The sequence below is a fragment of the Miscanthus floridulus genome, chromosome 13 (genome assembly GCF_019320115.1).
Source record: "Miscanthus floridulus cultivar M001 chromosome 13, ASM1932011v1, whole genome shotgun sequence".
Classification (NCBI taxonomy): domain Eukaryota; kingdom Viridiplantae; phylum Streptophyta; class Magnoliopsida; order Poales; family Poaceae; genus Miscanthus; species Miscanthus floridulus.
In genome coordinates, this window is record NC_089592.1 from 32,499,090 (window position 1) to 32,522,710 (window position 23,621).

Consider the following 23,621-nt stretch of genomic DNA (forward strand, 5'->3'; position numbering starts at 1 on the left):
CCATTGCACACTTTTTACGCTAAAAGATTTGGGGGTGTGCCTTCCATTTTGCTCAAACAAACAGGTTAGATTTGGTGATCTCGTCCCGTAAGAGCTTAACTTACGTACAGCTGCATTTGCCACAAACAATTAAAATGCTTCAGGAATAAGAACCACATCCTTGTTTTGCAAGATATATGAATAGATATGTTATATATGTTAGTGTAACACAGGTCACATGAATCTGCAAATACAGACCTCTGTATTTTGAACTGACGCAAATTTAGGTTTTTATTATCATGTTTATGCACGTCACACAAGTATCCCTTTATCCAAAAGTAGAAATAAACCTTCTTTTCTTTACAAGCAAAACTACAGTAATATACTCTTCTCGCCCTCGCGTTGCTGCGGCGCTGCTTTTTTTTTTTTAATCACAAATTCACTAAAACCGAACAAGAATCATAGATATATATATCCAGCAAAAATAAATCAATAGTAACTTGCAATAATGGAGGAGGACGGCGGCCAGCGAATCAAGAATCAGCTGCGGCTGCACTCCGCCGGGAGCCCCTGCGGGAACCTCCAGCCGTCGTCGCAGTAGTTGTAGCGCATGTAGTTGCTCTCGGCCCTCTTGACGGTGCCCCACTCGGCGCTGTCGGGCTGCTTGTTCATCCACGCGTCGCTGCCGGCGGCGCAGGCGCCACCGCTGACGCAGGCGTCGGCGGAGTATCCCCGGTAGGAGACGACGAAGGGCGCGCCGGACCAGTCGATGGGGACCTTGCCCTTCTCGGTGGCCCAGTAGCTGCCGTCCCACAGCGTGGCGTGCAGCGTCATGGGCTTGGAGCTCGGGTAGGGGAGGTCGGCGTAGCGCTTGAAGCAGCGGATCACGTTGCCGTCCACCTTGAACATGATGTTGGTCGGGTTCCAGATGATGGTGTAGGTGTGGTAGTCGGCGGCCGGGTCGAACCACAGGTCGAACTGGTGCTCCTTCTTGCCGTCGCCGTTGGCCCACACGTTGGTGTTGAGCACCACGGGCTGGCCGCTCGAGTTGCCCATGAACTCCATGTCGATCTCGTCGTGCCCGTCGCCGTCGCCGGAAGAAAGCTGCATGCATGCAGTAGATCAGAATCCATGCATGTGTACACAGTTAGTACGGGAACATCTGTCAGTGATAGATATGATTCAGGTCAAGAATGATCGAGGCTATCAACGACGAGTCGACGACGTACGTAGAAGCAGGAGACGGTGCCGGCGGAGTTGCCGGGGATGAGCTTCATCTGGATGGTGAACTCGCCGTAGAGGTACTCCTCCTTGGAGTTGAAGCCGGCGCCGGAGCTGCGGTCGAGGTTGAGCATCGCCACCTGCTGGCCGGACGCGTCGTAGTTGGTGCGGACGGTGCCGTCCGTGTTGAATTTCTCGTAGAGCCACGAGTCCGCCGACGCGACGGCCGCCATCATGAGAGCGAGCGACGACGCGAGCAGGGACAGAGACCGCAGCGCCATGGTGTCCTGCAGCAGCGCTAGAGCGTCTTCCTGGAAATGGTGGGCTTGATCGAATATCGATCCGTGGAATTGGGTGGTCGCCGTGAGCTGCTGTGCGGCGAAGCACGGAGAGGTGGTGCGGCTTTATACTGGCGGTGGCCGCCCGGGAGCGTGGTGATGCTGCTGGGATAGAGCAGACGACGACGTGGCGACTTGGCGTGTGGGGCACATTTCTTTTGCTTGTCGGGTGGGCGCGCGGCTAAGCCCTTGTTTAGTTGCTACCCAATTTCCAAAAAGTTGCTACAGTACTTGTCACATCGAATGTTTGCGGCCCATGCATGGAGCATTAAATGTAGACGAAAAAAAAAACTAATTGCACAGTTTGGTGGGAAATTACGAGACGAACGTTTTAAGCCTAATTAGTCAATGTTTGGACACTATTTGCCAAATAAAAACGAAGGTGCTACAGTAGACCCAAAATCCAAATTTCGCGAACTAAACAAGGCCTAAGGTTAGGCCGTTGGGATCGTTGGGCCAGCACATGCACAGAAGGTCTGCAATGATATCTAGCTAGCGTTCCTACGTGTATTCGGAGTTTGGTGCGGTGTCCTAAGAAAGACTTAGATTATATATTGTGGGGCCTGTACAAATTAGGTGTGAGGAATATGATGATGCCTATGATCATCGCACAGAGTATTTATCGCTCACATACGATCGGCGGTCTAGTACTCTAGTTTATCATTTGTCTCCCCAGTCCTTTTATTAAATAAAACCTAATAATAAATATATAAATAACTATATACATTTTGAGAGAGCGGGAGACAGAGAGAGCTGCTCGATCGAATTGGGAAACATATATAGCTAGTTCCATTACCACATAAAAAAAAGGTGGTATGGTTGTTTTGCTGTGTCGGTGGACGTTCTTTAATTTTGTCCAAAAGAACCGAAGAAGCGTCTCCGGTCGTCCCTTGCCCATATTCTATTGACTCTATTCAGGCTACGGAGAAGAGGAGAACTCGTAACGATATATACCAATCTCACGGTGGAAACACACGCCGCATTGAACTGGAACCGGGTGCGGATTAGCAAAGCGAAAAAGAGCGTAGCATCAGAATCAGCTAGCCAAGTGTGACCGCCACTGAGGAGAGTGATGATGATGGTCGCTAATCTCTGCCAAATTATTGCGTTAGTTGCGCGTTCGTTGGTTAACCACTCGGCCTCATACCAATCAAATCAGTAGGGGCACCGACGTCGTCGTCGAGGCCGTTCCATGTTACTATTAGCATGGATAACGGACGGACAGGTCTAATTCTGAACGCAATTAGCAATTAGTAATTAGCCGGTTGGTGGCAGGTATCTTCACGCGCACTCCTCCGATCTCATCTGAGCGCTACGGTGCTGCTGCCGCTGCGCCATCGCTATCTTTCCACGGGGGCATGCCGCCCGGCCCTGGCGGCCTCAGCTCGCTTTTTAGGCTGCCGAGAAGCACGCAGGAGTCGGGGTGCGTGGCAGACGGGCCGAGCCGGATGTCTGAGTGCAAGATGAGGCCGGCGGCCGGCGGCGTCGCGTCGGTAAGCTACAGTGTGGCTACGATTCGTGCCTGAATGTACACGGCGTTCCTCTGCTAGGGTGTCCCTTGCGCGTCACGCTAACATCATGGCTAGATGGTGCCTGACGTCCTGTTTTTATAAACGTGGAGACAACTGGCAAACCCGTGAACAAGAACTGCAAACACATATGCAAGAAAGAAAGAAAGAAATTTGATGTAATAATATAATTATAAGTCACGTACACCGCAAAGGAGCAAATATCACTTTGTAAAAAACTGTAATATCCGCAACGCCGGACGAACACGCATCTATGATTGAGTTTACAGACGCGCGCTCCCAACACACATCTGTATTAAGTCGCCGACCAGGGTCACCAGTTCGGCAGTATCAATACGCATATATAATAAGCCTTACTACATACGCGTATTGGCAACAAGCATATGTAGTACAACTTAGGACACGTCTGTAACATCATGTGCCAATTCACAGACACGCCAACTAAGTCCGCATCACCCAATGAAGGTCACGGACCCGGAAAAAATTATACAACGTAGCTGACCGACAACTCAAGTCCGCATCCGTCTCGAGCCCCCAGTCGTCCACCCGCGCCCCCCTCCACCCCAAATCACTCTCTCGTCTCCTCCATTTCCCATCTCTTGTCTCTGCCGCCGGCCTACCAGCCCACCGCCGCCGCCTCCGTCTTAGCCTAGTCCACATCTCTTTCTCGTCTCTCCCGCCACCCTCTATCCATCATCCCTCCAGCTTCTCTACTCCACCCTCGATTACGCCTTTCCTCTCCCTCTCGCCAAAACCCTAAACCCTAGCGTTCGCGGTAGACGACAGTGGCGGCGGCCGAAGATGAGGAGATGGGCACATGGCGGGGCGGCGCTTCTGGCGCACGCTGTAGCGGCGGCCGAAGAAAATGAGATGGGCGGCGCCTCATCCACATCCCTCCACCCAGATCTGGTTGGTGCCTCTCACTCCCTCGTTCCCTTCTCGTCTTCTGACCCGGGGCGGCGGACGAGGCTGAGGCCACCGACGGCGACGATGGGCGGCAGCGAAGGCAAGTCCAAGAAGCGACGTTCTTCTCCCCCCTTAGGTACCAAGGGATTCCATTCGTACCCGCTCTCGTGGTTGAGCCCATCGGTTTGTTTTTCTGTGGAGCGTTGATTTCTTTTCTTGCTTGGTTCAGGGGAGGCAGGGACGGACCCACAGGGTATGCAGGGTGGGCCACCTCATACCCTGGGGTCCGCCGGTCATAGAGATAGGTAGAAATTTTCAATGTAAAAAAAATAAAAAAAGGAAACGATCGGCGCTTTGTCTTCCGTCCTAGACTCTCGGTTCCGCGATCTCGCTAGCACCTAGCAGGCGCGGACTCCGTGAACGGAGTAATTGTTGGGCGGCGCTATGACACATCTCAAATTCTCGATCGAGGACGAGGAGAACTGGAGAAGCTGAGAAGATGACTAGACGGGAGAGTTGGAGACGACGACGGCCGATGGCGATCCGCAGGATTTCCTGGCCGCGAGTCCGCGACTATCTACTCCTGCCTGGCTCCTTCAGGGCGACGCTGCGACGGGAAAGGAGAAGCCGCGAGCTCGCGACGATCCGGCGAGGTGGCAATGGCGATCTGCTCAGCTCCTCAGGGCGACGCGCGAGGTCTAGAACTCCAGCAAGTTCATCAGCACCAGTCGGTAAGTTCCAAAGTCCAAACACGAGTCAATAACTCAATATCGCATGTGACTATACTATTTGAGTTTCGCTTGTTTGGTAATTATAAACTATTTTTTAGAAGAATTGTTGAATGATGAAGAGAAACGGCGACATTCGATCCTTTTTTGGCAAAGCAGCAAAGAAGCCGGTTGCAGCTGCTTTGAACCCTACCCCACCTCCGGTTGAAACTATTGTGGAAGAGCAGAATCGAGAAGATAGAGCAGAAGTTGAAGAAATTGTAGATCCTTCGCCCCCGCTAGCGTCATCGCCACCGCCACCGCCAGCATCAAAGCCACCAGTGTATGACATCAATCTTCTACCATATGATCCAGGTGAAAGGCTGCCCATAAAAGATTATCATGTTAATGATCAAGATGCAATCCGTAGAGCATATATTACTAAAGGTCCTTGCAAACCTTATATACATGATTTCCCATATCGAAACATTGGAGACACACCTCGTCGATTCAGTTTATAGTGGTTGTATAATTATGAGTGGCTTGAATATAGTATCAAGAAGGATTCTGTATTTTGCTTTATATGCTACTTGTTCAAGAAGGGCAGTGGGTCAGATGCATTTGTTGTTGATGGATGGGATAATTGGAATATAGGAAACGCCGCACTCATCAAACATAGTGGTTCTAAGGCACATAAAGTAGCTCAGGAGAGGTATATTGGTTTTATAAATCCCAAGGTAGCAATTGATTATCACATTGACAAGTGGACTGATGAGGAGCTTCGTCTTTACAAGAAAAGATTGAAATATTCACTTAGATGTATCAAGTTTCTTTTGCTTCAAGGATTGGCATTCCGTGAAAATGATGAAAGTGAAGAGTCTAGCAATAGAGGCAACTTCATTGAACTTTTGAAGTTTTTTGCAGGAAATAGTGATGAAGTGAACAAATATGTCTTGAACAATGCACTAGGTAACTGCACTTTGACTAGCCCAAAGATACAAAAGCAAATTATTCATTGTTGTGCCATAGAAACTAGAAAGAAAATAATTGAGGAACTTGGTGATGAGCCCTTTGCAATTTTAGCCGATGAGTCTAGTGACATATCACATAAAGAACAACTAGCTCTTTGCTTGTGTTTTGTTGATAAACTTGGAAGGCCATGTGAGCACTTCATTGGAGTTGTTCATGTAGATGATACTACATCTTTGTCACTTAAGGAAGCAATCAAAGGTTTACTTGATAGTAATGGATTGAGTATGACTCAGATTAGAGGTCAAGGTTATGATGGGGCTAGCAATATGAAAGGTGATATTAAAGGGCTAAAAACATTAATCATGAAAGAATCACCTTCTGCTTATTATATTCATTGCTTTGCACATCAACTCCAACTAGTTCTTGTAGCTATTGCCAAGGGAAATACTAATTGCAAGACCTTTTTTGATCAAGTATCTACCTTTTTGAACATTGTTGGGGTTTCTTGCAAGCGTCATGGTATGCTTCGAAATGCTAGGCTGGAGAATGTCAAGAAATCACTACAGTGTGGTGAGCTTGAATCAGGGAGCGGTTTAAATCAAGAGATGGGTTTGCCTAGACCTGGTGACACTCGGTGGGGCTCACATTACAAAACTATATGTAGCATCATCACTATGTATTCCTCAATCCATGATGTGCTCATTGAGCTTGGTGCTGATATTGCATATAAGGATGATTGGACAAAGATTCATTTTGTGCTTGGAGCATTTGAAACCTTTGAGTTTGTTTTCTTTGTGCACTTAATGTATGTTATTCTTGGATACACAAATGAGTTATCCGAGTGTTTGCAGAGAAGGGATCAAGATATTCTTAATGCAATCTCACTTGTTAATGTGGCAAAGAGCAGAATGCAATAGTTGAGGTCTGATGGTTGGGATAAATTTCATAAGACGGTCACTTCTTTTTGTATTACACATGGTGTCGAAGTTCCTGCTATGGATGATGCTTATGTGCCCTTATGGAAAATTAGCAAGGTATGCCCGTGCCCGAAACCAAAAAATGGTGACCATTTTAGAAGAGAAGTGTACATTGGTGTCATTGATCAAATTAGTCAAGAGCTTCATAATCGGTTTGATGAGATCAACATGGAGCTACTCTCTTGTATGTCAGCCTTTAGTCCTTCCAAGTCCTTTGCTTCATTTGATGCACAGAAGCTGCATAGATTGGCTGAATTTTATCCTAATGACTTCTCCAACAACAATTTGGTACAACTAGAATTACAACTTGATAATTATATTGATGACGTGAAACGAACTGAATGCTTCCAAGGTCTAGACAATATTGTTGATCTCTCAGTTAAGCTTGTTGATACAAATAGGCACAAAGTGTATGATATGGTGTACTCGCTTCTCAAATTGGTATTGCTTTTACCGGTGGCAACTGCGAGCATTGAAAGGGTATTTTCTGCATTGGTTATAGTTAAAACAAAATCAAGGAATAAGCTAGGTGATATTGTTCTGGATAATTGTCTACAAACATTTATTGAGTGGGATATTTTCTTTCAAGTTGATGAAGATGATATAATTGAGACATTCATGTCATTGAGAAAGCGACGGATCAACAAGTAATATTGTAATATCTTATATGGCTATATTTTAAAGTATTTTGTATTTCATTTGAACAATTTATATGGTTTTAGAATATGGTTTTACCGAATGAGAATATGGTTTTACCAAATTATATATGGTTTTCCGAATTGCATAAGAAATTTTTTTGCTGCGCATACCCAGAGGTAAAAACCTAGGTCCGTCACTGAGGGAAGGGAATGGAAGAGGCGGGACAAGAAGGAGAGCAGGAGGATCTACTGATATGACAGGGAGGATGACGACGACAGGCACAAGAAGAGGAAGAAGGGGAAACACAGCGACAGGGGCAAAGTCAAAGGTTGGTCTCCTAAGTCGTTACAGCTTCCGGTTCTTTGGTTTCATCAGTATTTAAAGGATGCTAAAATCATTACAGCTTCAGTTCTCATTTTCTGAAACATTATATACTTAGTTTTGCTAATATAAGTGATTCTGAGCTGCAGCATATTAACTGAATTTCTGCTAGCTCCATGTACCTATCCAGTCCTTATCCTGAGTTCCTGAGTAGTCCTGTTATTTGTAATTGTATGTTTTTTCTAAAATTTGCTTCTTAATTACATTGCAACTAATGGCAAAGTAAATCATTGTAGACCCTAACCACTTAGTTGTTTTATCTGGCAGAAATTTGTTGATAGCTCCAAGTTCAAAAGATAAAAGGATTTTGTCTGTCATGCTTGGTTTCCTGCCCTGTTGAGCCACAGGGTTTCTTTTTTTGTAATGCTAACAGAATTGGCTAGCATTTGTTTTGCTTCCAAAAATTGGCATGACTCTAAAAATTTTGGCTGCGCCAATGTATTTGCACGACTGATTTGATATTATTCTCTAGACAGAATTGGGGGATTGGGGTGAGTTCAAGTTTCTCTTTGTCTGTGTAGGACAATGATTTGCTGCATGATATCTTTGACATCAAAATTGATCAGACTGAAAATATGTCAACCACTAAAAAGGTATGCTTTTCACAGCTTGGATGGCCTTGCCTTCTGCATATAGTTTGTGGAATCTAACATGTCAACGACTTATGACATTAAGTGATTTTCATATTTCTGTTTGGTAATCTTGCGGCTCTAGCTGCCCCTCGGTGTAGAATAGCATATATTCTATAATTATTGCTGAAACATTTTTTGTTGGAGTATTATCAAGACAAGTGCTTTGCAAAACTGTGGATATAAGAACCAATCAGATAAAGTTCAGTTACAGATTAAATAATTGCTCATTCGTTCCAACAGACACTCTAGCACCAATCAGATAGAGTTCTAGTGATATTGTTGCTTGTCTGCAGTTTTTCCATTCGAGGCTGTGCATGCATATAAATCCATGGCCAAGCACATGATGGTAGAATAAGGACATGGACCTGAACATGCATCCAACCATGGTAAAGATGCATGGTGTTTTCTACAGTTCTAATTAAGCTACAGTTCTAAATTATTAGACATGATACCAACTGTGGCAAGCTTTGCCCTGTTCGCTTGGCTAATAAGCCATGGTTAAAAGTACTGTTAGGTGATTTGTTGTGAGAGAAAAATAATATTCGTTAGATGAAAAAGTATGGCTTATAAGCCAAACGAACAGGGCGCTTGTTTTTGGCGGCCGTGAAGTGCTCGAGGTTTCAGTAGTCTCACCGAGACACTGTCCAAGGAAACGCTTTAAAGAGGCTACGCATAACTGGCAATTTTGTGAAGTAAATCCAGCATTTGACCCATTTGCTTTAAATAAAAGTGTGCAGCTCTTGTGTTTGTCCATGTGTCAGTTCTAATCTACTCATGTACCCTTTTCTGGTGGAGTTAGAGAACAGCAAGTTCACTTTACTCCTCAACCAAACCAAGTAAGAAACCTCTTAATTTTCTCACTTTTGAGAGTTTCTTACTAAACAAAAGTAGGTGAATTATGAGTTAGTCATGGCATTTGATATTTGAGATCTAAATCTGTTTGTGTTTATATTGATCTGCAAATTTTTCACTTGAGCATTATGATATTCTGCATTGAGATAGTTCATTGCCAACTTATATCCTTCACTGCCCTTTCTCTTGGGTAAGTATTTTTTTCCTCTTGTAACTGATTGGTTGCGATAATTTCTGTTCATTTTTCAGCTTACCGAATGTAACACCTCAGAAGGAAAAAACAACAACCTTCCAGAGTATTACCATACTACACTATAACAAGAACACATTATCAGAGAACGCGGAAGCATCAACGATCATCTAGTTTGAACATTAATTTAAGTCTTCTACGATAACATAACAAAGACATCTTCAAAAACAACCAGCAAACATCATGTCACTACAAGAAATGTGTGGCTTTTTGACATTTTAATATGTCATAATATATGGAATTTACATCATAATTTAAGATTTGTGACATCTAGTTGACGAAAATCCAAACGTCAAAAAGCCACCGTCACAAATTTATTATGTGACGTTTATATATCTAACGTCACAAGTTTTGACATTAGTGTATTGTCACAAAACCTTGCCTCATGCCATGTAGGCATGTGATGTGGCGCTGAGTTGGCAGATCAATAAATGTCATAAAATTGAAATATGGCCTGTTAAGGCCCACGTGGTTGGTAGACTTATAAGAGACCCAAAACATTGTTTGGCATGTTTTTTACATAGCAGCCCATTTATTTGTAGTCTTTCAGCCTGGTTAGCTTTCTCAAATTTTATTTTTGGCCCGCTTCGCAGCCCACAATAATTTTTTTGCGACCCAATTTTAATGCCAACCGGTGCAAATTTTCTCCGGCCCATCAGCATAATAGGCCACGCAACCAGAATTTTAATTTCGTACAGCCCATCAAAACAGCCCAAACATAATAGATCAAAGCAGCCCATGTAACCCATACCGAGTAGAAGCCCACATAATATATTTAATCAACCATTCAAAATACATTATAAAATATCCACTTAAATTATCCGATTCAATGTATCGGCATCATAATGATATATATTTCCAATAATAAATGAATTTTGTCAGAAAAAATCTACAAATTGACAAAACAGCTTATTTTAGTTCAATAAGCATTCCGTAAAAATTTCAAACAATTTTGACAAAGTGAAACTATATACATCCTTCATAAATAGATACATCTCTCACTTAGCCATGCAACTATGTGAGAGATGTATAGATTTGTGAACAATATGCAGTAACGCTTTGCTAAAATGAATTGATTTTTTTAAGGAATGATCATACACCAAAACCATGCTTTTCACGCAAGTTTGTAGAATTTTCTAACCAAATTTAGATATTATTACAACTATTGCATGGTAAATCCACAATATAATTGTAATAATATCTAAATTTGGTCAGCAAAATCTATAAATTTTGTATTGGTCATTTCTCCTTCCAACATTGTTTGAATGGTTCACAAAAATGGATGCGCCATTTCATGGAACCCGGACTACAACTCCTATGTTTCATAGAACCATGCATATATAATTATTGTAGATGGACAATGAAAAAAGAAACATGCATATATAATTATTGTAGATGGACAATGAAAAAAGATCATCCAATTTAGAGTTTGTATGGTTGTAATAAACAATTTTGAAGCTTCATCCACAGATTAAAAGTTAGAAATCTTGTTTATTGATTTATCTAGTATTTTATTATATTTTACTCTAGAAATTCTGTAATGTTGATTGTTTATAAATATGGGCTGGTCACAGCAATTGAACAAAAACTAGTCGTGGTCTAATGGTATGGTGCTTAGAGGCCTACAGTGAGGTACCAGGTTCCATTCCTGGTTGCTGTAGTTTTTTTGTTAAAAAAGCTGTTGGTGGGTCCTGAGTCCCCTACGTGATGGGCCGAATCCTAGGTTCGAGCGGTACGTCCTCTGGGCGCTGAGTGGGAAGTCAATTTGCTGCTGTAGTTACTTTATAAATCTATGGATGGATATTTGATTACCAAAACCATCACAGCGTAGTGGTGAGCCTGTTGCTTTTTATCTGTTTTGTCCCAGGTTTGAGCGCCCCTAGCAGCAACTCATTTTTTGGGTAATTTCTGTGCTCACGCTTGACTCTTTGCAAATGGGCTGGCACTCAGGATTCTCATGCTTGCCCCTCAAAAAAAAAAAAAAGATTCACATGCTTGCTGGGCCTCTTAGGACGCACACCTCGATGGGCTCTCAGGCTGTGCAGTCGCGCACGCGACTACGCGAGAGAGCGTCAGGCGCAGGGAGGATACAACGAGTGTCGGGCGTTCAGGATGGTATGTGTGTGTTTAAATTTGTTTTCTTTTTCTTTTCTTTTCTTTCTTTATATATATGAATGTATGTCTCTATTAATTTTTATCTCTCCACTTCACTTTTCTACATAACCTTTTCATATTACCAACCTATTAGTTTGAGTTTAGAAATGAATAATTACACACATGATAAGAAAAACACTCAATGTTTCTTTAATTATTTTTTTAAACAATGGATGCATACATTTTTTATTGCGACCGACTATAAGTCTTAAACGACCAATCGCCGATGCTTTGATATTTTTAGCGACCCCTCTTCACATCACATGATTGCATGTTTTGTTTGTGGTTTTTTTGATGTAGTGATTAGGCTATATTAACAACGTGGGCTGTGTAACATAGATAACATGAGATGAAATATATTGGGAAAACAATGAAAATAAAAAAGTATCTGGACCAATCCGACCACACAGCTGTTGAACATGCCAACATGGAGAACAACATGTAAACAAATCAATATTTTATTTTTTTGACGCACAAACTCTATCATAGATTGATGGAATTTGTAAATTAGCCTTTGTGACATAGAAAATTCCTCTGTGACGTCACAAATATTGTCATTGGATGGAATGGAACTAGTTGTATGACATTTTTTGTGACATCCAACCTTTTATTGTCACCTAAGTCAAATTGCCTAAAACATAATGTCATAAAACCGAATGATATAATGACATTATCACCTATTGTCATACCAAATACGTCAAAAAACCACACATCTCTTGTAGTGTGTGTTTATTACAATGTAAGAAAAGACTCAGACAACTAATTAATTTATTGTAACAAATATGTTTGTTTGAAGTATATGTCAATAAGTGTGCACTCGTGCTACTACTCCCATCCCACCAATCATCCTTGAGCTCTGGTACCTAAGATGGGGGAACAAGCGTACGAGGTTTATGGAAAATCTCAGCAAGCAAACTGCCTTAATGGAGCTATTTAAATCACCGATTGTTTAAGCATCAAATTTAAATAGCATAATAAAAGATACATAAATTACTTCATACAAATATATTTATACTTCAAAGTGCAAATGCAAATGTTCCAATGCAATGCACATGCGAATGATGCAATGCAATGCATGGCTTTACTTCAACCCACACGTCCCAAGGAGAGGGAGTGAGGGCTGCAACCACATTGCTCATTAACGTGCGTTGCTGCAACCACATTGCTCAACAACGTGCGTTGCTGTATAGGTATTTACCGCACCAATTTGGCTACAGTTTCTTCGAAGCATATCAATGAGAAGAGTGCAAATGCAAAAGTTGTCATGTATCCACTTTGGCCACTCCTCACTGCTGGCCATGGTGGTCACTGCGCGGGCTGTTCCCCAGCCGTGTAAAGGGCCTAGGCATGATCGCCATCACCCGCGCGTCATCCCCATGCCCTCGGTTCGTCGAACCGTGGCCCGTAGGGCTCTTTTTCGCTCGCACCGGCAAGGGGTCACTACCGGCCTTGGCCGCGCCACCGTGCCGGTCAGTGTTCCGGCCGGCTGGCACCTCTTTCCCTCGCTGATCTAATCTGGGCCGCTCATCTTAGATCCAATGGCCCAGGATGGTCGGTACCCCTTCGTCGGTCAATTTTTGTAAAGTGTCCCTCGGCTTTTTCATAATCAGAACCGCAGTCCCTTTGTGGAATCCCAGATTGCGTTTTCCCTTTTTGAAAGCATAATCCACCTATTTTGAGATCTATAGTGCGCCTTCTCCATTTCAAAAGTGTATTTATGGTTCAGTTTAATTACATATTTGCCCCTGAACTTGTTTTGTTCATAAAAATTATGTTTTCGGTCCGATTTGATGCGTTCAAGTTGTGTTAGGTTTGTAATTAAGTAATCTACATGTTTATGGTACTGTTAATCATGTTTTCCACTTTTAAAATTCATGGTTGGATTCAATCTATTAAACTACTTTAGGAAATCTTGTTTAACTCATAACTATCACGTTTTAGATCTGATTTTCGTGATATCCACGTCTGTGTGTTCATATCAAGACGTAGATTTATTTTATAAACCCTTTATTTTGTTTTATCGCTGTTGGTGTACTGTTATAATCTGTAGTCTTTGTTTGCTATGCATGATTGCTCGTGGATGCTTGTATGTTGATGTGATGATCGAGTATAGATGGTTAGCAGTTCGTGGGTGATCAAGAGTACTACTTTGACGACCAGGACCAGCAGGGAAACTTTGAGCAAGCCAAGTATAGCATGGAATCTCCTTGTCCTATTCACCATTTAATTAATTAGTCATGTGCATGTGTCTAATTTGATACTCGTAAGGATCTCCTAAATATTGTTACCTTGTACCTTGATTTCTGATGGGTTATACCTGCATATGAGTAGTTTGCTAGCGCTCAAATTAACTATACATGATTTAAATGATGATTAATGGTACTATGGAACGGATTGTAAAATTTGCTCTTAACAACTGGATGATAGGGCGAAAGAGCAATTTGCTTTTGTACAAGATGCTCTTGGCCCTCTCTAAGGACTTATCTTGGCAAAAGCTGGGACATACAGTATAACCGGGGGTGCCACATGGCCCTGGCTTTAGCTCTGTAGTAGGACCTTTTCTAGCTTCTTAGTAGTTACCCAAATGGGTGCAAATGGGGCTTGTCGAGCTGAGTATAGTGCGGCCTCTATCCATATGTGTATAGCCTACGCGGAATGTGCCATTCAAAAGAGGGGCTCTATATTCCCTTGCCAAGGAAACCTAGCGGCTACTAACTTGTTAGAGAAACCTTTGAAAGGCTTTATAGTGAACCCTGCCGACCTTCCTAGGTAGTATGAGCTATACGCGCGTACTCAACATATGACACAACGCGCGTGTGTGATGACTCATCACACAGACGCGCGTACCCTCGGTACAAACGTGTTTTGGTTACACGCATCTGTAGTATGAGCTTATTACAGATGCGCTTTTAACACGTTTGTAATAAGACCTTATTACAGACGCATTATGTGTTTGTGATGTTGTTTTTTACATAGTGTATTACATTGATACACTGATACAATTGTCAAAGTTCTTCAACTTCAATTCCACACACTGTTTTCTTTCTCAACTTCATGTGATCTGACAATGAAACAGGTTCGCGTAGGTCTTAAGTACGCTACCAAGCATATATACTACTACTCCAGTTCCAAAGTTATAAAACATTTTCACTTTCTCTACTATAGATTTCAACTATATATAGAGACAGTTGGAATGCATCTATAGAGATGGTGTAGCTTTCACCCTAGAGTATTCAAGAGCATTGATTATTTCCATGAGTAATGTAAGGGAACTAACAAAGAATCAGGTTCATCCAAAGATGACACAAGGGTAAATTGTAGTTTGGGTAGGGCAGATTTCTAAAGATGACACAAGATGCAAAGATTGTTCAGTTTGGGCCACTAGATGCCGCTTAGCAATGGAAGGTGATAAGAAGGGTGCTAAATCGCAAAGCAAGGGTGGACCTACATTTTAAGAACATGCCCAAACGTAATCAGACAGGGCTATCACTACCTAGTAACTTCCACAAGACAAACTATGGGGCAAGCCACAAACACTAGTAAGTGTATAGCCAACACACCACATCTATGCTATATCTTACTACCTATAATCCAAATTCTAATGATATTGATTAGAGCACTCAGGTGTGAGTGGTGAACTCATGAACAAATAGAGTACACTTACAAAATCTAGAGATCAATTACTATAAAGAATCTCCAATGATCACCTGAAGCAGGGGTCATCCCACTACAAGAAATATGGGGTTATATGACTTTTGATTTATGTCATAATAATTGGAATATATGTCAGATATCAACATTTGTGACAACTACATGACAATAGACCTGGTGTCACTATTCATGTGACTTAAATGGTGGCTTTTGACATTTATGTGTTCATGTATAAATTTATGACATTTGATTCAACATCACCAAGATTTATGATATTTGTTTTTATGTCACAATTTTGTGTACTATGCCACCTAAGCAAATGCCATGCTTGATAAAATATGCCATAAATACTTTATATATATACTTGGTCAAATTTAAAAAAATTGGCTCCTAAAAAGGTGATAGTTGTATTTATTTTGGGACAAAGGGAGTATGTTTATTCAGAACAATCCATAAACTTAGCACACTTTTAGTTGTTGTAAAGAAGTGGCATAACAATATTCATATCAAATCATATAATTTGACATCTACCTATAGCAATGCACTAGAATATTAGATAGTATATTTTAAGTGTGATTGTGTTTAAGTGAACATCATGAACTTCCTCCACTATGCCATGTGTCAAATTTGACCAAGTATATATAAAAAGTATATATGCCATGTGTCTTGTTGTGTAGACTCTATATGCTTTGCTTGAGGTGGAGCAACCAAGTAGATGCCCTTCATCACATTTCTTCTCAAACTTGCTCAACTGAGTGCCCTTCTTGAGAGTATGACATTTGCTACTAAACACCCTAAAGTATGCAGTGTTGGGATTTCTTCCAATCAACAACTAATAAGGGGTTTTCTTCAAGAGACTATGACAATAGAGCCTATTTGATGCATGACAAGCTGTGTTGATTGCCTCCCCCCAAAATGTATCACTCACATTGTACTCACATAGCATTGACCTTGCCATATCAATGGGGGTCCTATTCTACATCTTAACAAGGGCATTTGATTGTGGAGTGTACATGGCCGAAAACTCATGCTTGGTGCCTAGATCACCACACAACTCATCAACCATTGTGTTCTTAAACTCACTTCCATTGTCACTCCTTACTTCTTTGATCTTCAATTCAAACTCATTCTCACTTCTCCTGATGAAATTCTTGAATATGTTGAAGACTTCACTCTCGACATCAAGAAAGAATACCCATGAGATCCTTGTAAAGTCATCAACTAATAGAAATCCATACTTGTTCAGCCAATGCTATGTATGTTGTTGGTCCAAATAAGTCCATATACAACGCTTCAATTGTTTGCTTGTGCTCATAATTCTCTTGTTTGGATATGTATTTGGAAATTGCTTTCTGGCTTGAAAAGAACTGCACAATCTATCCTTCTCAAGGTGAACATCTTTCAAGCCCTTGATTAGATCATGCTTGGTCAACTATTCCAATTGCTTCATTCCAACATGTGCCACCCTTCAATGCCATAGCCAACACATGCTTGATTTGGTGAAGAGACATGTTGATAGCTTGGCTTCACTTGATCCAAAGTCCACCAAATACAATATCTCATATCAAAAGCCTTTGAGTATGAGATTTTATCCATCCACACGTACTAACTCCACATTATCAACTCCAAATAAGCATTTGAATCTAGGGTCACACAATTGGGCCACTGATAAGAGATTGAAATTTAGGGTTTCCACTAGCAACACATTTGAGATGGACATCTCATTTGATATTGAAATCCTTCTAAGACTATTGACCATGCCTTTGCCATTGTCGCCAAATGCGATACTCTCGTAGTAATATTTGGCACTTGTATCAATTGAGTTGAGCATCCTTTGATCTATGGTCATATGTTGAGTACACCCACTATCAAGCACCCAATGCATTCCTTCAGACATTTAATTTACCAACAAAAAGGAGGTTAATTGTTTTTAGGTACCCAACCTTTCTTTGGTCCTCCAAAGTTAGTGACTAAGCTTTTGGTCACCAAATAGCTTTGTTCTTTGAGCCCACAATAGGTGCACCAATGATTTTAGCATGAACACCATTAGCGCCCTTGGAAAGTAAATAGCAGCAATCAAAGTTAATGAAGGATATGGTTGTGTTCTTTTTCTTGAAACTTCACTTGAAATGCCCCACTTGCTTGCATTTATGGCAATAGGTCCCATTACCCCTCACAAATTGACTATTGTGAGAAGTAATGGCCTTTTTGCCACTATTGATGGTAGTTACCATCCATCATAAACTGTCAACATAATTTGAATAATGCATGAAAATGATGACCAATATAGACTTAGGGGTGTAAACTAACAATTTCTATGAGTTTTGATGAATCTATGTTTTCAACAAGGTTTATTTAGAAAATTATCAAGGTGGATCAAATCATCAAATTAAATCACAATCATCCACGACAAAAATATCATTAGAAGGTTTTAGAAGACAACAGAAGGCACTCCACCGAAGTGGGGCATGAGAGGATGCAAGGTAGGGACGACCAGCCCCACCTATAGGCTGGCCGCCCCCCTGGGCCCATTAGTTAGCCTCCGCTTTGATGTCGGTTCCTCCACCGCCTCCTAGATTGCATCTATACTGTTTATTCAAGTCGGTTCAAGCCGAGGGTCTAGAATTGATGCTCCGGCCTATATATACTAGCCCCTACCCCCCCTCAGGTAGAATTGCATAAGTTAAGATTAGATAAAAAACTAGGGTTTGTAGAGAGAAGAGAATAGAGCTTGAATTCTTCAAAGTTCTAGTATAGGCTAGCTAGCAAAATTTAAGTAGAGTTGGACTATTGCTTAGGATTCCGGATTCACCGTCTAGAGGCTGGTAAAGCTATTGTATCCCTCTTTATTTTATGACTTTGTGCAACTTCAATACTATGTTTCTATTTATTATGTTCCTAGTTTGCTCTAGTTATATGCTTGATATAGTCATGATTGATGCGGAATTTATGCATATGTTCGCAAAGCGCTTAGCTCAATACTTGTTGACATTAGTTATCATACATTATAAACTTTAATATAACTTGAAATAATGCATGAAAATGATCACCAACATAGACTTAGGGGTTTAAACTAACAATTTCTATGAGTTTTGGTGAATCTATGTTTTCAGCAGGGTTATTTCAAAAAATCGTCAAGGGGGATCAAAACATCAAATTAAATCACGCTTATCCACGGCGAAAACTACTCCGAAAAGGATCTAGAGGAATCCAGAAGCCATGTCACCGAAGCAGAGGCTAGGAGGCTGATAGGTGGGGCTGCCTGGCCCCACCTATAGGCCACCTAGCCCCCTAGGCCCACCTGGCAGTCCCTGCTTCGTACGTTGGTTCTCCAGCACCTTAAGGATTGCATCTACGCCATTCTTTCAAGTCAGTTTGATCTGAGGGCTCATGTTGGACGCTCTGGTCTATATAATCAGCCCTTGACCCCCCCCCTCGTCTAGAGCACGCTGCCATAAGTCAAGTTTAGTCCAAAAATTAGGGTTTCCAGAGAGAAGAGAATAGAACTCCAATTCTTCAAGTTTCTAATATAGGCTACCTAGCATGGTTTGAGTAGAGTGTGAGCTATTGCTTAGGATTCTGGATCTGTCATTTGGAGACTGGTATAGCAATTGTATCTCTAAATTTATGACTCTGTGCTACTTCAATATTATGTTGCTATTTATTATGTTCCTAGTTTGCTCTAGTTATATGCTTGATATAGTTATGATTGATGATGAATTTATGCATATGTTCGCAAAGCTCTTAGCTCAGTACTCAAGTGAGTTAAGTGGTCGACACTATGTAAGCATGGTGCTTTTGCTTGCGGATGCGTTCTGCACTCTGGGTCATGTGGTAGATCATAGATATGACACTCTCATTGAGTCCTTTGTAGTCCACTCCCCATTTGTAGGGCAAGTAGAATATGATTGCAAAGGGAGACAAGCTCTGTTCTTGATCTTCCTTAGTAATGTTCCTTATACATAGATCCAAAGTTTGTTATACTATAGATAAGAGTGTACATACTTGGGTGTACAAAAGTCTTAGTAAATAAGGAATGACTTAGGAATCTTTTGCTTTTAACGAATCTCCTGCTTAGCCATACTACATTTTATGAGTCTTTATTTCTATCTCTGGAATTCTATTATTACCTTACACTTATCATTTATTTATCCCTTGACTTACCCCTGCCATAGCATGAGAGTGATTTTATCATAAGTATATATATTTGTCAATATCTCTATGCTAACACAACTCCATAGCTCCTCCCTATGGATAAAATATAAATAACGATTCTCGGTATACTCCTGGATGAAATGCTACAATGATATATTATCTATGTGCTTGCGGATTACTTAGTATATATATAAATTTACAAGTGTTCTCAATAATTACCAACAACGCATTTCTGGCATCATGCTAGGGATGACAACTTAGTAAAGAGTGATACTAAGAAATGTCAACAAGCATTTCTAGTGCCATTGTCGGGGAGGGGCACATGGCTAAAGAGAATTGACCAATAAATACTTATTAATGAAATCATAACCTCTGCTTTAGCAGGCTTACCCTTGTTTGTCTTCATTTATATCTTATATAGGGTATTGTAGACTTGGTTGTGATTTACCAACAACTTCCAATCAGAATCAAATCAACCTAATTAAGAGGAAGCTCAGTAGTTTGTGAGCTATGGCTGACAAAACTCTGTGTGAATTCTCTGCTCCAAGCACTAAGAACATCCACATGGGACCAACACTCAGAACCAACAACCTTGAGTTTGAGCTCATGGTGCAAGCTACCCCATTTAGTGGAAAGGCACATGAATTAGCAGCACAGTCGTCATCAAGGACGTTGCTCAAGACATCATACTACTCCATATGTTTCCATTCTCACTAATGGGAAGAGCGAAGCAGTGGTTCTACATTAACAAAGATCACATCAACACATGGGCAAAGTGTTCAAAGGCCTTTCTATAAAAGTTCTTCCCTATAGGCAAGACCAATGCCTTAAGAGGAAAGATTTTAAACTTCCAACAGTAGAAAGGAGAAACCATTCCAGAAGCGTGGGAATGTTTTCAAGAATATATTTTAGATTATCCTCGTCATGGGATGGAAGATTGGTTGCTCATGCAAGGCTTTTACCATGGATTAACTCAGAAAGCTCATGAATAACTCGATGCCACTGTTGGAGGATCATTTATGTCACTCACCCTTGGAAAAGCTAAAACTCTTATGGAAAAGATAGGCTCTAATCAAGGCTGGTCATCATGCAACATTCAATTATGCAATAAAAGCGAAGAAGTACTAGAAGAGGTGTGTGCACTGTCAACTAAGATGGACGTACCGTTAAATTGGCTTGAACAAGCCAATTACAAGAAAGATCGTCAGGCTATTCAAGATGCATTCAATGCTCCAAACTCATGTGGAAAATACTTGGGGGTAGAATTCCCTAAATATCAAGAGGATGCAAACATTGTTAACAATTCTGCTCCACAACAACAAAGACAAGGGTGGAATCAACAACAATGGTCGACTTACCAAGGTAAGTACCCAGGTAATTACTATATTTCTTCTAATTCTAAGCAACCACCCTTAAGAGACTTAATCTTAGAACAAGCTAGGATTAATGAGAATATTTCTAAGAAGCTTGCTTTTAATGATAAGGTCCTAGAAAACATAAATACTAAAATAGATAGTTTTTCTTCCACCATAAAAGACCAACTTAGCTATAATAAAAGATAGAATCTCAAATAGCCCAGTTGGCTGCTGCTCTGCCTTTTGCCACTAACCTTGAGATGGTAAACGCCATAATCACAAGAGGTGGTACATCTACTCATGATCCACCATATCCGACAAGGACAACTAAGAGACCAGTGGTAGTGCAGGAAGAGGAGAAGAGAACCGATGAAGTTGAAGAAGTTGGGCCACAAGAGTGAGAGTTACAACAAGATTTACATTGGATTTGCGCTAATCGATGTGTACAAAGTGCTTCTTCTCCCATCCCTGCATGACTCGCATAGCACCTAAAAAGAGTAATAAGTAGGGTTCATACCGGAAAATCTCAGCAATCAAACTCGTTTAAACATGTCAACCATACTGCAATATATTCGACTGAGAATTAATTAAATCTTAAAAATGTTGTAGTGGTATTCAACATCAAAGGAGACACCGATTGTGTCCATTACTTACTTCTCCATCCTCTATCCAGTCTGGTGTACTCAGATTTGTTAGTCCTCTAGCCATACAACAGTCACTTGATCGTCTAGCGCGATGTTGCTGGCTGACCAGGCTTGGAAGTAGATTTGCACTGATATGGAAGGGAGAGAACGAGTGAAAACAAAAAGGCAGTGAATTGTTTGGCGCTAGCGTGGTTGCGCCGAGCAAGAAAAAGTTAGAATCGCATTGGCCCGTGTTGCTTTTTTTATTGTGGCTACCAAACAAAAATAGCTAAGAACGATTTAAGAAAAGCAGCTAAGAAGAGAAGTTATTTCATTAATTAATTCTAACACCTAGGCCCACATCTGGCCATAGCCCTGTCGGCTGTCGATTTCGGCACCAAAGCCTCACTACTACAGAAACGTTTTTTAGGGGCGGCTCGTAACCCTTTGTAGGGATGGTTTGGTCAGTCGCCCCTACCAAACCGTCTCTACAAATCATGCATTTGTAGAGGCGGTTCTCAGGAAACCCCTACAAATCGATTTGTAGGGGCGGCTGTAGTACCAGCCGCCCCATAATACCTGTTTGTAGGGCCGGTTCATTCTAGAACCGTCCCTACAGTACGTTTTTTCGAAAAAAAAAAATCAAATTTACAATTCAAATTCGACCAGAACATTGTTTGTTTTCGCGTATTCCATCCAGCGTTCGCGTTGCCGAATGCCCTGCGACCAACGTTCCAAACCGCGTTCGCGTTGCCGAACGCCCCGTGACCAACGTTCTAAACCGCGTTCGCGTTGCTGAATGCCCCGCGACCAGCATTCCAAACCCCTTAGACTACAAGCACAAGAGTATTATATAAACTACAATTACAAGTCCAATTCACAAGAATATATGCAATCCATCATTAAATAGACATAATTCACAAGGTAAAACCAATGTCAAATTCCATACACATTGTTATCAATGTCCTAGAGCTAGCCTTTCAGTCTCACGAAGGTGTTGGTACTGAGGATTACTATCTAAGTCAGACTCTCGGTCATGGTAGGCGCCTTTGACGTGTACAATCTGGTCCAATATGAAGTTGCAAAGGTCACCGACAAGCTCTAAGAGTTGGTCATCCTTGTATGGGTCTCTTTTCATTTCTCTCTCTTCTTTCCACTGCAAGAGAACAAGTTTTGGTTTAGTATTTCATACCATGTACGAAGTTTTTATACTATGGGTCAAGAGGTTCAAACTTACCCTTAAGGTGTGTCTCCTGTAGGTACCGGTATTACTCATCATAGAACATATATAGTATCCATAATGTACACCCCTAGGCTTCTGCTTGGGGTACTATTTGTTTTGCATATGAAAAATGTTAAGTAATGCTTTAAACAGCCATGTAATGGAGTACTGAAGAAGTAAGTTACACTTACCGCATATAGTGTTTTTATAGCCAGCTTTTCCTTCCTTGCTAGATCGTGCCTTCCGTGATGTGTAGTGACATAGAACCTAAATGCCCTGTTCAAATTATTTTAGCAAATACAACTTGTTAGTATCCAAAAGTGAACGTTACAAGTATGTATACAAACATATAAGCTAATGAGGATTGTCAATATGTATACATCTTGAGAATCGATATGAAGTCTTTGTATGTCATCGGGTCCCTATCTATTGAATCAAAGACCCATGCCATGCTCCTCCTGACATCGACTGCTATACAAATCTAGTGCTTGTTGCATGGATTTAATCATAGAACTAGATAAGCTCTTTTGCGTTGAATAAAATATATCGAACAAAGCTTTAAGTATAGAGTTGAACTTACTCAAAGTTGTATGGTAGCCATATAGTAGAGTGCTGTTGGAGAATTTTGAAAGCCAGGGCAATGTTTGCTGCAACCTTAAGGGACTCTTCCCTTAGTTTTGCCGTATGGATGTGCTCTTTCTCCCGAAGAGTCTTTGCAGCAGCTAGCTCTTTGGCATCCAATTTTCACTGTTTAGGGTAATTAAAATTTATTTGGGCTATAGCTTGAGGGTCTATATACTCGGTTTTCACACTTGGCATTTGTTTGACAATGTGCACTTGCATTCTACAAATCACTATGTGGGTTAGTTACAACAAAATTCAAAGATTACATTCATATCATATCGGGAGGACAAGGACTTACAGGCACCACGTGCAAATTAGATTCATCTCTATTGCTCCCAAGTGAAAGCATGTCTTCATATCATTGAAGTCAAAGACAATTTTCTTGGCTGGGCTTCCAAATGTGTCGGTGGGGAAGCATGCTTGTATGAGGTCTACGCTCGTTGGGAGAACACGC

The 23,621-nt window shown here is 41.3% G+C and overlaps 3 protein-coding genes and 1 non-coding gene across 4 annotated transcripts; 2 read left to right on the top strand and 2 right to left on the bottom strand.

Annotated features, from left to right (window-relative positions):
• Positions 1–239: 239 nt before the first annotated feature.
• On the bottom strand, positions 240–1,588 carry LOC136500656 (xyloglucan endotransglycosylase/hydrolase protein 8-like). Its single transcript, XM_066496061.1, has 2 exons — positions 1,209–1,588; positions 240–1,083 (listed from the first exon to the last, which is right to left on the bottom strand). The coding sequence occupies exons 1-2, from the start codon at positions 1,479–1,481 to the stop codon at positions 520–522; spliced, it is 837 nt and encodes a 278-aa protein (XP_066352158.1). The 5' UTR covers positions 1,482–1,588; the 3' UTR covers positions 240–519.
• A 2,280-nt stretch (positions 1,589–3,868) lies between these two features.
• On the top strand, positions 3,869–6,569 carry LOC136499696 (uncharacterized). Its single transcript, XM_066495256.1, has 3 exons — positions 3,869–4,073; positions 4,203–4,278; positions 5,234–6,569. Exons 1-3 carry the CDS (start codon positions 3,869–3,871, stop codon positions 6,567–6,569), a joined length of 1,617 nt encoding a protein of 538 aa, XP_066351353.1.
• Positions 6,570–6,647: 78 nt separating this feature from the next.
• LOC136499697 (uncharacterized) lies at positions 6,648–7,280 on the top strand. Its single transcript, XM_066495257.1, has one exon. The coding sequence runs from the start codon at positions 6,648–6,650 to the stop codon at positions 7,278–7,280; it is 633 nt and encodes a 210-aa protein (XP_066351354.1).
• A 12,887-nt stretch (positions 7,281–20,167) lies between these two features.
• LOC136502461 (small nucleolar RNA R71) lies at positions 20,168–20,274 on the bottom strand. Its single transcript, XR_010770598.1, has one exon. It is a non-coding gene; the product is annotated as a small nucleolar RNA R71 (small nucleolar RNA).
• Positions 20,275–23,621: the final 3,347 nt, after the last annotated feature.

Excerpts from the sequence above, each read along its gene's own strand:
- LOC136499696 (XM_066495256.1), top strand. The coding sequence starts at position 3,869 with ATGAGGAGATGGGCACATGGCGGGGCGGCGCTTCTGGCGCACGCTGTA. Across the intron at positions 4,074-4,202 it reads GACGATGGGCGGCAGCGAAG|GGGAGGCAGGGACGGACCCA; the intron begins GCAAGTCCAAGA and ends TGCTTGGTTCAG. Across the intron at positions 4,279-5,233 it reads TCCGCCGGTCATAGAGATAG|TATCAAGAAGGATTCTGTAT; the intron begins GTAGAAATTTTC and ends GCTTGAATATAG.
- LOC136500656 (XM_066496061.1), bottom strand. The coding sequence starts at position 1,481 with ATGGCGCTGCGGTCTCTGTCCCTGCTCGCGTCGTCGCTCGCTCTCATG. Across the intron at positions 1,084-1,208 it reads GCACCGTCTCCTGCTTCTAC|CTTTCTTCCGGCGACGGCGA; the intron begins GTACGTCGTCGA and ends GCATGCATGCAG.
- LOC136499697 (XM_066495257.1), top strand. The coding sequence starts at position 6,648 with ATGGATGATGCTTATGTGCCCTTATGGAAAATTAGCAAGGTATGCCCG.